Source organism: Typopeltis vanoorti, chromosome 7 (assembly GCF_054136105.1).
Source record: "Typopeltis vanoorti isolate ZY-2024b chromosome 7, IOZ_Tvanoo_1.0, whole genome shotgun sequence".
NCBI classification, from domain to species: domain Eukaryota; kingdom Metazoa; phylum Arthropoda; class Arachnida; order Uropygi; family Thelyphonidae; genus Typopeltis; species Typopeltis vanoorti.
The window spans coordinates 46,086,104-46,103,795 of NC_143555.1; the positions used below are offsets into that span (position 1 = coordinate 46,086,104).

At 36.0% G+C, this 17,692-nt stretch overlaps 1 protein-coding gene across 2 annotated transcripts in view; it reads left to right on the forward strand.

Annotated features, from left to right (window-relative positions):
• Positions 1 to 410: 410 nt before the first annotated feature.
• LOC150104645 (ribosomal protein S6 kinase alpha-5-like) overlaps positions 411 to 17,692 on the forward strand; it is a 547,165-nt gene continuing 529,883 nt past the window's right edge. For both annotated transcript variants that reach the window (XM_090395839.1, XM_090395841.1), the window contains exon 1: positions 411 to 862. Coding sequence is in view for 1 of the 2 variants with exons in the window: in XM_090395841.1 (XP_090251967.1) it covers positions 793 to 862 (70 nt within the window). In the remaining variant the exon portion in view is untranslated. The remainder of the gene's footprint in view (positions 863 to 17,692) is intronic.

Below are 17,692 nucleotides of genomic sequence, written 5' to 3' on the forward strand. Positions count from 1 at the left end.
TACAGGTGTATTATACAACAAGCCTGCGGACCAAAAGCAATTTATTTTTATTTTTATTTTTGGTCTCGTAGTTGCTTTCAAGTTTTCCCAACACTAACAGTGACTTTCATATACGCAAGTCGCACGCATCTTGCAATTTCGAAATACAACTATTCATACCAATTTTTATAGTCTTTGGCTGTTACATTAATGCATGATGCATATGTTATTATTCGATTTCTTTTCTAATATTTTTATGCACTTCGTTATGCTTTGATTTTTGTAAGCATGATGCTGAAAATTTATATATATTCAAGTGTTTCCGACCTTTTTTTTTTTTTTTCCGCTCTGTAGGTGCTGCACTCTGAGTCGTGCAGTGCAGTGCAGCGGGAAAAACTGATATTTGGCGTTTCAAAGTTGAAATGACGAAATCTAGTGAAAGGAATGAAACTTGAATGGTAGCAAAATTTCAGCGAAAGCAACGAGTGCGGCCCGTAGACATACAAAGAGTAAGGATTCCGCTTTCCAAATTCTTTAAGTTTGAAATTTCTCCAACATATAATCTTCTGCATACTATACTTTATTTGCATCAGTGTGTGTACCATCGAAACCAAAAATCTGCACCCAAGACGTACACCCTAATTGGAAGGTCACTTTGGCTCGACAGCTGTACTCTTGACGCCACTACCAGATGGCAGTAGTGCGAAAATAACTCACTTTACAAAAATACTTAGTGAACTTTTCAGCAGGACTATGGTGGAAGGGGGTCAGGCGTACGACCACCTGAGCGTCTAACAAAACATTCAAGAACCTATGGAGTCGTCAGAAGCGGGCGTTGGACCGTCTCACAGCGCACGCACCGTCACCCACGAGCTCAGAAACGGTAAGTCGCTGTACATGTTCGCACTACAGTACTTACAATTTTGTGCTATACAACTCTACGCATTTATGTCCCGTACTAGGGTGACCTGTGTCGCTCGTTTCAGCATGGTAACTGGCATTGGCATGTAGGGTGGCAACAGAGACGCCATGGTACTCCAGCTTAGACGCACATTTAACCAAGTTGGAAATACAGTGCTGCTGAAAATTTAAAGTTGTTTTCCGATATTCCCAACAAATCTTTAAAGCAGAAAACTGCATAATAGATCTTTGGTTGAATATAAACACAATTTGAAGTTATATAGTAATGGTTTTTTTTACATTGACGTTATGATTTGCTTGACATTACAAATGTATTTCCATGTACAAACCTGATATCATTTAATTTCACCTCACACCATTTATACATACCATTGAGTACCGAATTTACATCGACATTTTGACTTTTGTTATCGGCATTTACATGACTTGTTCGTTGAAATCGTAAACAAGATAACGACAGCTACAAATGCGATTGTTTTGCCTTGCAGCATCGTTACTGTTGTTTACAGCGCATAATTATTTGACATATTTTCATACTTCGGTACATATAATGAAAATTTTGTTGCTGCATTTTTGTTAATCAGATCTACATGATGGTAGTTATCTGGGGGGAAAAATGTTGCTTACTATCAATCTGTTAAGAGTCAAACAGGATTTGGCCTACTTCCCACATGGGCATGACAGTACTAAACCAGGAAGTTACTAGGATGAGTAATGCATCACTTAACGACTTTCGTTTGTTTTCCATAAAGGCAAAATTAATATCGCATTGACCCATAATTAAAACGTCTGCTCATTTAGTATGGGCGCTAAAAGCTTAGGCAGTCTTCTTCTCATGATTGCACAAGTTATAGTATCCTACTTGTACCAAAAACTGTTAACATGAAAATAATTACTTTATTTACATTACAGAGTTTATTATTTAAAAAAACTATATATATTTTAATAGCTGTATAATTACCATGCTATATAACCCTCATGTAGTCCTTGAAAAGCTTGTTGCAAGAAGACAAATTATGCCCCTAATTTGGTACATCATAAATATAATTAACATTAATTGACAGCAACTCTAGATAGTGATCTACTTCAGTTCTGTTATGAGATTCCAGCTTTATAGGTGAAACTAGATTAAGCCTTTTCACTTGTATTTGCTTCATGCTAGTCTTAGAGGACTTTATCATTGTCTCAGATTACATTCTGTATTTTCATTCACCATGTATGTTGCCATTTCTGTTCACTATATGATCTGTTTCCATATTTATGTGGGAAAAGGGATTTGTTTGATTATACTGATTTTTAAAAAAATTTTCTTTCCTTGTGAATTATTATTATTATTACAATGGATCCAGAAGACTCATCACAGGAGACCCTATGATTGCATAGGGTCTCCTGTGATGAGTCTTCCTGAGAAGACCCTATGATTAACACAATAGCCATTGTTCACTCAATACCTATCATACCTCTCCATAAACTCATTCACAGATGAAGTACTCACAACCACCTCTGGCAATGCATTCTATCCATTCACCATCCTCCAAGCAAAAAATCTAGTCCTTACACCCTGGTTACACTCTTACACAATTTCCAGGGATGACACCTCGTTTTTTCCCCTCCTACACTGTACCAAAAAAAGTCATCAGCACGAATCTTATAAAACCCATTTAATAACTTATATGCTTCTATCTCCTCTATTATGCCTATCAGCTAGTTTTGGGAGGCCTACAGACCATCTATTCTCACAGGAAGCATTCCACAGACCTGCCACAACTTTTGTCACTTGCCTATGGATCCACTCCACCACTTTTTCATCCCCAAAGAATTCAGGTGACCAGATCTGTTTATAGATCTCATCACCTGAATTTATAATTGATGCCTTATAAAGTGGAACAATAATTTCTCTATCTCTGCTTGTCAGCATGTTCTTCAGTAGCTATGTAATTCTATGTCCCTATAATTGAAATCCTCCATAATTACTGTATGTGCACTCATGCAAATTTCCAATGCATACCGTCAACATTCTCCCACCCCTGGATTATAGCAGCAACCAATTATTATTATTACAGGCAACTCCAAGGAGGCCTTAGACTCATCAAGGGAGGCCCTAAACATGTCAAGAACTATCAGACATTTGCATAGTATCTATCATACTTTGTTTTGAACTCGTTCACAGTCATGGCACCCACAACAGACTCTGGCAACCTATTCTGCTCATTCACTACTCTCCAAGCAAAAAACCTAGTTCTTCACCTTGCTAACCACAATCTTATTCAGTTTCCATGGATGGCCTCTAGTTCATCCATCACCAGACCTGTTCTGAAAAATTTCTTCTGAATTAATCTTGTAAAAACCCTTCAGTAATTTGTATGTCTCAATCATATCACCCCATTTTCCACCTATCAGCCAGTTTCTGTAACCCACAAATCTTCAACCTCTTCCCATAAGGTTCATTCCATAGACTTGCTACCATCTTTGTCATTCGCCTCTGGATCCCGCCCTCTACCTCCTCCTCCTCATAGTCACCAAGAAAAACTCTGGTGTGCATGGTAGTCAAGATAGGGTCTTATCAAGGCTCGATAAAGAGAAACAATAACCTGCTTGTCTCTCTCTCTCTCTCTGCTCGTCTAAGTATTCTTCAGTAACCAAGTGATCTGATAAGCTGCTTTAGCCACTTTTGCTATGTGCCCCTAAACTTTCTCTAAACTCTCTATTCACTAATGTGGTATACAACTGGTAATCTTTTCACCCCAAAATGCATAACCTTATGCTTTGCCCAGTCTGCAAATCTATCCAAATCATCCAGTAAAATTTTGACATCACCTGTATTAACTATTATTGCCCTACCCAACTTTGTATCATCAGCAAATAACTAAACAGTTCCTCTCAGATCCTTTCCTGTATCGTTAACGAACAAATTAAACAGTAGTGGTCCAAGAACAGAACCCTATGGCACGCCACTAGTCACAGGCTTTCTTGTGGACTCTGCTCCCGAATAAACTACTCTCTGATACCTCTCCATCAACACTCTCCTGGCCATCTCACGTATATTTTATCTTACTGATCTGTATCTCACCCCAAATAGCTTAAAAAAAAAAATTTTTTTTTTTTTAAAGAAAAATACTCTGCTACATCCAGTTGGAGGATATAGAAGTCAGGAACGACCAAGGAAAAAATGGAAAGAAACCAGAACAGGCCACTGGGCCTAAATTCCTGAAAGGATGATGATGATGTTACTGAAGCATTTATTTTCATCAGATATGCAAACAGAAAAGTTATTCAGAATGTTTTAGCTTAAGGGAACATGCCATCCATTTTGGCAATAAGATTATCATTTACAACTAACTCTGGTATTAAGTTGTTTAGCACTTTGCACTTCATTAAGAACTTTATTTTTAATGATTGTAACAACAGTAGTGCAAGTTAAGTTTAGCCTGCAGTCTATCTCAGTGTTCATCACTACTTAGTATATAACATAATAGGTTTACACATCTTTTTATTTTCACTAGAAGCAACAGCACCCTTACTTTGATGTCATTATTAACAATAATAAAATAATAGTTACAGTTTATAAATCACAGCAAAATGCCAAAACACAAGGAGAGAGATGTATTGAGCAACAACATTGTAAACAAACAGTTCATGATAACTGCACATCAGGTGATTCACAGGAGCCTCATGTTTCTAAAAACCATTGTGTGTGTGAATTCAGCATCTTATAAATGGGCATTGGTTATAATTGAAAAACATTATATGAGTGTCTTATTGTAAAGGGAATCTTCATAAGGTGGGGTATTACTGTATTCACATAATCTCAGGCAGCATGTGGAAGAGAGAGAATTTGGAAAAATGAGAAACTATTCATAGCTTGGAATATTTAAATCTCTAAGTAAGATAGTTTTTTTTTTATTAGGATGTTTTGACTGGAGAAATTCTCATTTTCTCTTGCATGATGAGGCTCGGTGGCCTTTCACAGTCAATTGATTTGCACCTTATTAATTTGTAACTTTATTAATGATCTGATATAGTGGTTAATCATATCTGCATAGCATACTATGGCTGTTAATTATGTGTTTTCTTATGGCTGTTTTGCCTATTTTGTGATATGAAAAACCTGAGTTCATGGAAGGAAAAACTCTGTACTGCCATATGAGACCAGCAACCTTACCTCCATTGAAAATTTTGATAAATGTTCTTCATGTCCTAGACAGGATTTTAACTCGAGTCTTTTCATTGATGTGCATCATCAAAACTGATTGAGTTACAGAGGCTCTAGAAAGTTTATTCAGAATAAATAATTGCTGACATTAGAAGGGTGATATAGACAATAACAAATTTGATAGAATGAGATAATAAGATGTTTACTCATAAGTTTAAAAATATAAAATAGGGGGTGATTTTAGGTTGGATACTAATAAAGAACCTCACTTCTGTATTGCCTTCATTTTATGCAATAGCAACTGAGGCTTTGTCAAGGGTAAAGATAATATGATAAACAAAGTAACTTTAATAAGAACATTGAATATCTATCAAGCAAGCACACAAATATTTTGACCATGTATTCTGCTACAGTCAATGGTGACCAATTTTTTTGTTGATTTAAATGTAGAATTACAGTCTCCAAGATGCTTGGAAGTTTTTATATCCACACTTGTAAGGCTAATATGGTATGGTGCAAAAGAAAATAGTACTGAATAACTACAATGATGTATGTTATGGAGTAAATCAACCTGGTGTACACTATTTGGAAAGAAGTCACTGGCTATCATAGTGTGAGGAACAAACAGCCAATGGTGCCAGCCCTAATAGGATGTAGGACCTCCTTTCATACAATAGCGATCATTGGGAATTTTGGACCATTCTTCCTGTAGGCTTCTAGACTGAGGTTCTAAACTGTTGTTAGGCGAAGATGTCACTTGACCTCACACGATGCTCCAGTTCATCCCACAGATGTTCAGTAGAGTTGAATGGTGAGTAGAGATCTGCAGAGGCAAGTCAAGTGTGGTGATGTTTGTGACCACACAGTTACAGCAACAGCCTTATGATACAGTGCACTGTCTTGCTAAAAAAGTTAATGCTCAGTTCTGTAGAAATGTTACTAAGTAAGAAACATTGCATTTCCAGATACCTCTTGGAGTTCAATGTTTGGTCCTGAAACACAAACAAAGGTTCAGGACCAAACCAGGAAAAATTGGACTATAACATCACACTGCCACCACTGAATTTCATAGTCGAGGTTACTTACTCTAGTAAGAGACATTCACCAGGCATCTGCCACACCCACACCTCTGCTCCTCTGTTCATCTGCTTGGTAGAGGATGTAGCGTGATTCATTGCTCCATAACACAGTGTTCCAAGATTCCCCATCCCACTGTATATGCTCTTTGCACCACTGAAGAGGACACTGCATGTCGATTTATGTAATGTGGAGCTTGCATGTTGTGATCCTACCATGGAAACCAATATTGTGGGCCTCAGTTCTTAATGGTTTTGTGCAGATTCATGTTCTAGTCAGTGCTCAGAACTCCACATTCAGTGTCTTGGCTAAAGAATGGTGGTTTTTGCATATTATCATTTGTAGCACCCTACTGGCACATTCAGTGAGTGTGGTGGGTTGTCCATTGTTGGTAGCACTTGCCGTTGACTTCCGTGCTTCCATCTCTCAGTATAGTATCACTGATTGTTGATCTGTTTGGCAAACTATTGACAGATTGCCCAATTTGTTAAGAGTTTGCAGAACAGATAGACCTACAAGATGCCATCATATCTCAACACCTCTTTCAAACTCTGTTGGTTCTCTTCTCACAGCCATTTCATGTGGACGCAGTTGCACTGACTTGGGAGCATGATATACTGGCTACAGACATGTGACTTATTACATGGCACGATGCACCTTGCCATGGGGGGTGTCCATTGATTTCTTTCCAAACTGTGTATATAACATATGCAGTGCTACCAATGCATTGAATGAAGAGATAGAGGTTCTAGAGCTTTTGCATAATCTGGATAAAAATTTGGCAGTGTGACAGATGGGATATCAGCACATCTACTAAAAAAAGGATCATCTGAACTGTGTAGGTGCTTAACACGTTTATATAATTTAAGTCTTAGCTCAGGAAAGATCCCACAGGAATGGAAAGAATGTATTATAATTCCGTTGCACAAGGATATTGCAGAATACTGATGTATCTAACTGTTGACCTATAAGTATCTCTGGAGTAACTGTGTACTGAATTATGAATTGTGCTCTGGGAGCCAGACCCAGAGGTGATACCAAGGTTGAAATAATGCAGAAGTCATATTTTGATATACGAGTTGCCAAAAGGTGTCGCACATTATTCTCCCACTGACAAGACTTCAATAAAGGTTGAGACCCTATAATGCATAGCATTGTACATACCCATAAGGATATGTGCTTTGCATTATGAGATACTAGGGCAAGTGATGTGAAGTCATAACCTTCTATATATGAGTTGCCCCAGTCAGAAAATAGTTCAGTTGCAAACTTGTTTGCTTACACTTGGATAAAGGATTAAACCAAGTAGATAATTTCTTGGTATCTTTAATTTGTAGTATAACCAAGTGAAAAAACTGGATACACTGTGATACTGGTGGACTTTGCTTGGATATATGTATAAATTAAAGATAGCAAGAAAATCCAAGTAAATAAACTTTGAACATCTATTGCTAGTCCAGAGTATTTTAGTAATAAGGTGCGACACCTTTTGACTACTTGTATATGGAAATCAGCATTACTACAACCTTGGTATCACTTTTGGCTCTGACTCCTACTGGTGAGACCTCAATAAAGGGTTGAAACTGGTCTGGGTAGTGCGCTTCCCATAATGCTTAACACTATTATTGTCCATAAGAATATGTGCTTTGCATTATGGGATACTAAGTCAATTGATTTGAAGTCTTTAGCCTCTATATACAAGTAGCGCAGTCATGGAAGTTACTTCATGCACAAACTTTGGTTGCTTACCCTTGGATAAAGAATCCCAAGAATATAATTTCTTGGCATCTTTAATTTATATATTTGATAGGATACCACATAAAAGGCTATTGCATAAACTAGAGAATATGAGATTGGAATATGAACTATTAATTTGGATAAGTGGGTGGCTGATGGTGAATCTGCTAGATTTAAGATGAGGAATTGTGTGCCCCAGGACTATTATTGTGTAATCTATATGTTAAAGATATCGGAAAGAGAACTGAAGATCTCTTCTCAGAGATCTTCAGTTGTTTGCTGATGATGCAAAGATAGGCATATCTTTGCATCATCATTTGAATAGGCTGGAAGTGTGGGCAAGTGATCATGATTTTCAGTTCAGTGTTAGTAAATGTAAAGCTATGCACTTTAGCAGGGTGTGATATCCAACAGCATATTTTATTGCTAGAATTATGCTTGGAGTTACTGACTAGGCTTAGAGATCTTGGAGTTATGGTTGATAGAAAGTTTAAGTTCAAAAGCCACATTACAAAAATTGCAAATACAACTCAGAGGATAATTGCAATGTTGAAATGAACATTGGCATGTAAGGATATGAAAGCCATTTTGCCTATTTACAAAGCTTTAATATGACCACACCTGGACTACTGTGCACTGATTTCGTCTCCTGATTTCCAGTAGGATAAAGAAGCTATGGAAAAGTTAAAAAGATGATATTGAGATTATGGAATGTAAATTACAAGGATAGATTGAGAGTATGTAGATTGCAGACATTGGTAGATAGAAAAAAAAGGAATGATATAATAGAGGTCTATAAACTTTTGAGAGGGCATTATAGGGTATCAGTTGATAACATTTTTCATATAATATGAAAGGTGGGGAGAGGACAAGGTGCATCTGTGCAAGCTAAGTTAAGAAAGGGGTGAGAGTTAGATATTTTTCTCTCGTAGAACTGTGTGCGAGTGGATCTGTTTGCCTGCTTAAGTAATGTGTTGAATGAGTTTAAGAGAAAGCTTGTTGTGGGTGATGTATGGCTTCACTTGATGAGTCTTTGACTCCCTGGAGATATAATAATATGTGGAACTTGAAGACCAGTGATTGAAAAGCTTGGATGGCTTCAAGCTACTGCATGGAATGAGGAGTTAAGCAGAAAGGAGATAAATGATGCTTGACCACTGATCAAGAGCTGTTTAATAGTAATGTGTGAATGTGCATTCCAGAGGTCACAAGGCTGAATTAAGTAGGTGTAAGATAGACGAATGAAGTGATTAAGCCTGCAATCTGGGAGAAGGTGGCACTGTGGAGGCAGTACAAGTTAAATACTAGTAATAATCAGTTGCATGATTATTACTAGTATTTAACATGGACAACAGAATTGCAGTATGAGCAGAAATTGGTCAATCAGGTGAAGAAAAATCTTACAGAGTTCTTGTTGCAAGTAGAAGAAAGAATGAGTATGGTTAGATGATAGATGAAAATTATGCATCTGGAAGTGTTGCTATGTGGTTGAGGTATACAGTGAACAGTTCATCAAGATGTTTCATCCTCATAAGTGTGACATCATGACAAGCTTTGAGTTAAAAGTTCTACTTCACAGACTACAAACTATAGGCTTGTTTGTCTTGGTGTTTAGGTTATGATGTTGGAGAGATTGATAAGAACTAGAATTGAGCTAATAATAACAGTGTTCTCTGTGATGGTCAGCATGACTTTGTTAATGGGAGGTCATGTTTTTACCAATTTCCTTATGTACTTCAACATGATGGTGAATGCATTGTACAAGGAAGATGTATATACAGTGATGATTTTGAAAAGGCCTTTGATACATTGCCAATACCAAGTTGGTAACAAATAGATAATAAATTAGTGAATTAGAGGTTAGTAAGTTTACTGATTTACTAAATCAGTAAATTAGATTGCGATTGGCTGTCAAATAGCCACATCACTCGTGATTTTCCCAAAAGGGGAACGACACCAGTGGTGTACTGCATGGGTTTGTTTTGGGTCCATTATGTAAATTGTATATTAAATATATTAGGATTGGTTTAACTGGAGATATGCAGATATTTGAAGATGATGCAAAGTTCAAGAATGCAGTGATGAGTCGAGCAGATGTTGTGGTCCTTCAGAAGAATCTGAATAGACTATGTAATTGGCTGAAGTGACTGGAGCAGTTGGTACCATGGCAAAGTGTAAAGTTTTGAAATTTGTTAGGCAAGGATGAGATGCAGAATATGAAATTGGCGGGCTGACACCTGAAGTTTAGATGTCACATTGCTCAAGTTGAGAAATCTTGACTTCAGATTATGGCTATGATGAGGATATGAGTAGAACCTTGACACATAGAAGTAAAGAGGGGATAGTTCCATTCTATAATTGCTTAACCAGGTCTCATATTATTGTGAAAAGATTTGGTCACCTGGTTGCCATGGGGCTGGGAATGTACTGGAAAGGAACCAGAGAAAAAGATTGACTGAGGTGATTTTTTGGTGTGTTGAATGTAGAGCATGAAGACAGATTGAGGGAGTTGTAATTGCCAAGCTTCATGAATTAGATAGAGGAGGAAAGGGGGATATGATTGCGATATGTAAGGGTTGTTACTAGGTTAATGTGGAGAATGAGATTTTACATAGAAAGAGATTGGGACAAGAGGCCATCCATTAAAGAGGGTATAATCAAGTGGTGAGGAGCAGGTTCTTTTACTTGTGGAGTGGCATGAGTGGAATGCATTGCCTGAAGTTTGGTGAGTGTTGAATGAGATTAAAACTTTATTTGATGAACTTTGTGTGATAGTGGAAATCTCCTGTGATGAGTCTTTTGATTCCATTGAGGTCTGTACTAATAATAATGAAATTCCATAAGTTGATGAATAAGTTTAAAATATTGCAATTGATATATTGAAGAGAGGAGAATGGATAAAAGATTAATGGGTTATATATTAGAAATTACTTTTCTGATAAGTGAGAGTTAGTTGTATTTGGGGAAGGAAGGGGGGAAGTATTTTTCTGAAAGGTAAGAAGTGCATAATTTAATATATAATAGTCAACATAAGTCACATAAGCGGCCAAATAGATAAAGTATATCACATAATTTATGCTTTTTATCCATGTTATTTCAATATCAATGGACTCTTCACATTCATATTTTCATTGGTGTGTAAACAAATCTATTAACCACCATTATGGCTAATTTACTTTTTTTTTTTTTTTTTTTTATGGGAATCCCACCTAGAAAGGTTGTAAATCCATAGTACATTAGTACCATGGGTGGGGTAAGGTTATGCATTCTTTGTCAGTAAAAGAGTTTAAGGAAAGCTACAATAGGTATTGTGTAAATAATAGTTAACATGGGCCTCCTGTGACGCATCTTGGATTACATGGAGATGTCTGTAATAATAATTAAAAGAAGTGCACTGTTTAGAGCATATAGGGGGTTGGAAGAAGAAAAAAGTATTTTAAAAATGGTTCCTTCCCAACCATGTCAATCCACGCGTACACAGCACCAAGTCTAGAAATTTTACTTTTTCTTGTATGAGAGATTAAATGAACTCACTACTGATCGATGGATAATGTAATCTGCTACATTAGTAAGAAATTGAATGCTGTTGTTACACCTGATAACTTGAGAATATAGAATTCTCAGCTATCATGGTGTAACATGAAGAATAAATAAAATAAATTAAAAACCCTGCATAAAAGATAATAGTTGAATTAATAAAAAAAAAAAAAAGAAAGATTCTTGCATCCAATAAAATATATAAAATATAAAGGTTTTGTTAAACTAACTAACAAAAGAAAGAATATATTAATATTGTGATAAGATTTAAATGAGAAAAGTTAAATAAGACAGAAAAGGATTAGTCATAAGAGATGGTATGTGAGAGGCTAGAGATTAAGTTATTAAGTAAATTCATAGAAAAATTTTGGAAAGGGGATTAAATTAGAGGCTAGCAAAGGAAAACAACAGACTATCGCTCAGGGCTGATTCCTGGATTGAGACATCATTATTGGCTCGCCGATCAAAGGACGTTTGGCAGAAAAACGCCACCCTAATTGGTCGGTGAAGTAAAAACAAGTAGGGGCGGAGAAAAGAAGTTAGAAAAAGTGCCGTTAGGAGAACAGGTATAAAAGAGTTGAAACCCCCCCCCCCCCAGGAGGCTTTTTTGGTTTTGGTTTGGATTCTGTTCCAGGAGCCCTTCGCAAGCTCTTTCATAGGGATTTCACGGTGTTTTCCTGAATGGCGAGAGAGGGGTTATATCTCCTCGTCACAACACGGAAACATAAGTGAGCGGAATTTCAGTTCCGTATTTCCTATGTGAGAAGCGAAGAATGCCATAAAGTCGAGGAAAAGAAAGCATATTCTTTGTATTCCAACTTCAGTGAAAACTACGAAAAACGGAGAGCTGTAAAGAAATCGATATCCATGTGGCGAGTTGCACAGCCGTCATATAGATGATTCAAAGTATGTCCGGAGTTACGAAAGTTTAAGACCGTGAAAGCATAGTTCAATTCCAGAGGGAACGTAGGAGTAGCAGATTATCGATGAGGTTATATTAAGATAGTTCAATCAGAAGAAGGTAAAGGTCCATATGAAAAAACCCAAGAAAGAAAGGTACTGTAAAATATATCTAATGTTAACTAAAATTTGTCTGTATTAAGTATCACTATTCTAATACGGAACTGTTGAAGTATCCAAGGAAAATTTATACTAGGACTTTAGTATCTGACAGAATATATTAAAAGTAAGCTGGCTAGTGTTAATGTTATGTGAATAATTAAGTGTCCTGAGAATTTTGCATGTGTATTGTAATGTATTGGAAAGTTAAAATGTCATAGTTGTGTTTTAGTGCAGAAAAGGGTTTAGTTAATCTACTTAAGTTTGAATAGTTGAATAGTGTGAATTGATCTTGTTTGTCCATGTCAAGTGAATTTATGTGTTGAATTGTTATGGCGGCATGATCGTGATACCCATTAAAGGATCGTAGCCTAATTACTTGTAATAAGCTAATGTTAGTTTGTAAGTATTTAGTTTAGCATTAAATTGAGTAATCATAAAAATTGAATTGTACCATATTAGGGGATTTAATAAACCTTTGTTCAAATGATAAAGGAGTTGTCTGAAATTGCTGTCCAATGCACCATTTGAAAAATACGAACCTGATCATTCGGGAAATTAATGTTAAGAAACGAGATAAAGTGTCACGACTGCAACATAGTTACACTTTCAGACATATTTGAGTTCTTTCTCCTTGTTTTTGAATATAATATCTTAAACTAAATATCCCAAAAGGCGTAGTATAAATACAAATATTAGGGGTACTAAGGGGAGAAATAATTTAAGTATTAGTAGAATATTTGGTGATATCTCAAGCATAGATAATAGATGAACATAGATAAGCGGAAATTATAAGATAGAATAAAAATCGTGAAATGGGACACAACATAAATGGCGCAGCCGGTAGGATATAAAGTATAAGAAAGTTAATAGAATAGAATAAGAAGAATAGGTCACAACACTGTACAATGTTAAAATTGGTCAAAATACGATTAACAGATCAACATACTGATTTATCAATCCTTTTTTTGAAGATATGAATGAAAAAGTAAATCCTGTTCAGCTGAGAATTATGCATATTTAACATGGGGAGGGGGTTGGCTTTTTTATCTGACATTTCATTCAACACTGATGATGGGTGTCGTGTGATTAGTTGTAGCTTACAAGAGCAAAACCAAAATTTTCTCTGTCGTTAGAATTAATCGTAGGTTATAAAAATATTATTTTATTCGATTACCAAATAATTTGTTATATATTACTGTATTATTTTATTTATGGTAATTCTCTCATAAGGACTTAGGAATTCAATGAGTGGTGAAAAGTATGTTTACAGTAAGGGAACATTGCAAAATGTAGCTGAGATAGTAGTGAGGAGTAAGATAGACATTCAAAAAGAAGAATGGCACAAGTCTGTTATGGAGGAATTATGATAGTGAACAATACAATGGATGGAATTGGTAATGTGAGACAGATTTGATGATGCTTTATGATAAAGGACCGGATCTGAATAAGAAGAGTAATGAAAAGTTGGAGAGATTGCTATTGAATTTGTTAACTCAAGAAACAGATTCAAAATAGTATCAGTGAGTATAGTCAAAATCTTCAGAAAAAATGTAAGATGGGCTACTGAAATTATATATATATATATATATGAGAGAGAAAGAGAAAATCTCTTGCAGGGGAAATGTCAACAGTACAGTATACTAGAACTATTTGCCTTGGGTACAAAAAAAGGCAGAAGTTGTGAAAAGGATGGGAATTTGAATGGTTTGACTAAAGTTAATGATAGTCTTGGTAAATATTATTATTATTATTTGTGACACCTCCAAGGAGTCCGAAGACTCATTGCGGGAGGACACCTACAACTGTCTCAACTACTACACCGAACCTCTACTACGAATCATCTCCATCAACGCCATCTACTGCCCACCTCCACCACTACCACAACTAGTATTTTTTATCTGTAAATTGCGTGTGTTCTGAATGGCCAATTTGTCTGTATGCGGGATGAAAAACCTGAGTTTCCGGGAGAAAAAACCCTGCTACCTCCATATGAGATTGGCTAACTCACCTTCGATTGAAATCGTCCAGATAAAGATTCCTCCTGTCGCGATGAGAATCAAACTTAGGCCTATTCCAATCGAAGGGCGCAATGTACCGTCGTTCTTCCAATTGCGTTATGGTTGTGGTCGAAGCCCTAGACATGTATTGACTAGTTTAAATCGGATCAGAACAGGACATGGGAGATGTAAACATCTCTTGCATAAATGGAACAGGTCCGAAAGTCCAAACTATGAATGCGGAAGTGGGATTCAGACTATCAGTCGCATTGTGCTTGAGTGCCCTATCTACTCATTCTCAGGCAGCACTAAAGAGGACTTTTTTAAAACTGACCCCAGAATCCCTGGAGTGGATCCAGTATTTAAGGATTAAGCTCTGATTCTTAATTTTTTAATGTTTAATCATTTCAGCCTATAGTACTCCTTTTAATATGATTGTTATTGTTTTATATAATATGTATGTAATATCCTGAGACCTGTACATCATATGCTAAATAAAATAAATAAATAATAAATAATGGTTGTGGTTTTCTGTAAATCTGGAGGTAAAGGAATCTATTTATTTATGAATGCCAGATGTAATTAGGAGCAGGGGAGGTTGAAGGTGTAGCTAAAAGGAATTGTTATCAGTGTGGAAATCCAAGAGGATAATGCTTACAGTTATATGGATGGTGCAAAAGTTGAACAGAATGTAGTAGTTGGTGGGCTGTTGATATAGACCTTGAGAATGTTGTGGAGAGAGACTATGTAACTGAGAAAATCAGATTAACAAATAAGTGTGATGACGATCATCCTGGGAGATTTTAACTATAGAAAGAAGAAAGGGCATATGGAGATAATGAAAATAAATTTCTGATGTTCTTGCTAATGGACCATTCTTAACATTGCTTATGGTAGAGGAGCACAACTGGAACCTTTTAATTACACCTCAGAATACCATAGTAAATGAAGTATTCTTGCTGCCTTTTGTGGGACAAGTAATTGCATACTTTTTTTTTTTTGACATTGGAGGGTGACCAGATGTATGCATACTGCAATGAGAAGGAAGTAATACGTGGAACTGCAAAGCAAAAGATAGGACAGGGAAGTAGTTTTTTTGTGAATTCTACTTATGAGAATTGTAATCCTATAGGAGATTAATAGCATGAATTGGCTAAAGGTTAGATAATCTGGAAAAACCAGTACTCTGGAGGCCAAACATAGAACTGTTTATGCCTGAAATTTCAGGCTTCCAGTAAGCTTGGTGGTGGTCTCACACTATGTGATGAAATTCACTTACCACCTTAGGACATCACTGCTGCAGTGGGATTCAAATTCATGGGTTGTTGGTTATTGAGTAGAATCATAATTCACCAGCCAGCCAACCAGAATATGGACAGAATAGCATAATACAAACAACTTGGAAGAAATAAAATTAGCAACTAGAAGATAGATCATATGCATTTAAGAACAGCTCTATTCTGACTTACTCTGTTTCTGACCAACTCTGTTTACTATTCTGACTACATCAGAATAGTAAACAGAGTTGGAATAAAGTGAATGAATAATAAAATTGGCAGGAACCATTGAGGAAGGCGTTATTGTGGAGGACATATAAGCAAGAAAAGAGAAGTTCATGGAGGAATATAAAACACAGGCAAGAAAAGTGACATATGTAGTAAGGAAGGAAAAATGGAACACAAACTAACCGAACAAGCCAAGTGCAGTCCTATAATTCTTTAACCTTGGTTTCTAGAGAGAGTGCTAGGATTACAGTAGTAGAAAATGTAGTAGAAATGTTTAATGGCTATTCAGCTAGTTAAAGTATTGTCCACACCTTTCATATTACAGGAAGGGAAGTTGCACTGAACAAAGACAGCAGCAAAGTTAAAGAAAATGCATTATTTAAGATATTAAATAAGACTGAATGGGATGTTGAGGGAATGTAGGAAGTAACTAATAGAGCTAATAAGAGAGCGTTCCTGAGGAAGGATGGAGAGAAGATAAGACCCTGCACTAGAATTGAAAATACTGAGGTTGAACTATTGACCAGTTTTGTGTTTCAGGAATAATTTTAAGATTTTGGCAAGGTTAGTTAGAGACTACATTGACAAAAATAAGAATTTAACAGGAGGTAGCACAGACATGTTGTAGTGGTATTATTTTACATTGTTATAGTTTTTAATAGGGTGAAAACTGACAGAGTTTTTTTTTTTTTTTTTTTCAAACATATTTCAGAACATCACAAAGAATAGTTGAGGGGCATAGATGTGACGGTCTAGGATATGGAGATGGTTGGCTGATAGATATGAGTGAATTTGTATGCGGGGGGACAAGAGCACTATTTCAAATGAGAGGTGTAACAACTGATATGTTACAGGTTTCCATTTTTTGGGGCCACTATTGCTTAACTTATACATTAACTGATTATGGTGGTGGTGGTGATTATTTAGTTGTTTGCAATTGATGCAAAATTGAGGAAGGTTATAATAGAAAATTCTGATGTGGAGATAAGTTTAATAGAAATGGTGCTGTGTGAAGGTTCAGTGGGTTTGTAAGATTATTATTGTCGGTTATAAAATTGTGGATTTTTTTCCCTGGGGAAACAAGAATGTAGTTTAATATATGTCTCAAAGAAAAGAGCTCAAAGACTTTATCATATATTTCATTAATTGATCATTTAACTAATTAAATTCATGAATTAATTACTTCTACATTAATCAGTTAATTATATTTTATAAGAAATTATATTCTTGTTTTAATCCTTTTCCAAAAACTGAACAAAGAAATATTTGTAATCTATCATTATGACTAAGATTGTATATAGAAGCTGTTGTTGACTTTATATATATACATTCATTGCATGTCTGAAAGAGGGTGCTGTGCATAGTGGGATGCAGAGGCAATTTGATGTGAAATCAACAGCCTCTATATATAAGTAACCTTAGTTGTGAAGGTACTGCACATGCAAATGTTTATTTGCATGTGCAGTACCTTCAAGAATATAATTTCCTCATGTATAATTTACTTTCTGACTAAATGAAAAAACTTGCTACAATTCATCAATTAGCAGTTTCTACATTGGAGGAACTATACTCAAGATCATGTGATCTGGGGGTGATAGTGTATAAATGCTGACATTTATTATTATTACACGACACCTTCGTGGAGTCCAAGTACTTGGCATGGGTTGGCAGACTACATAATCCACTATCCACTGTTTCATCATCATCATCACGAACTAGGCTCA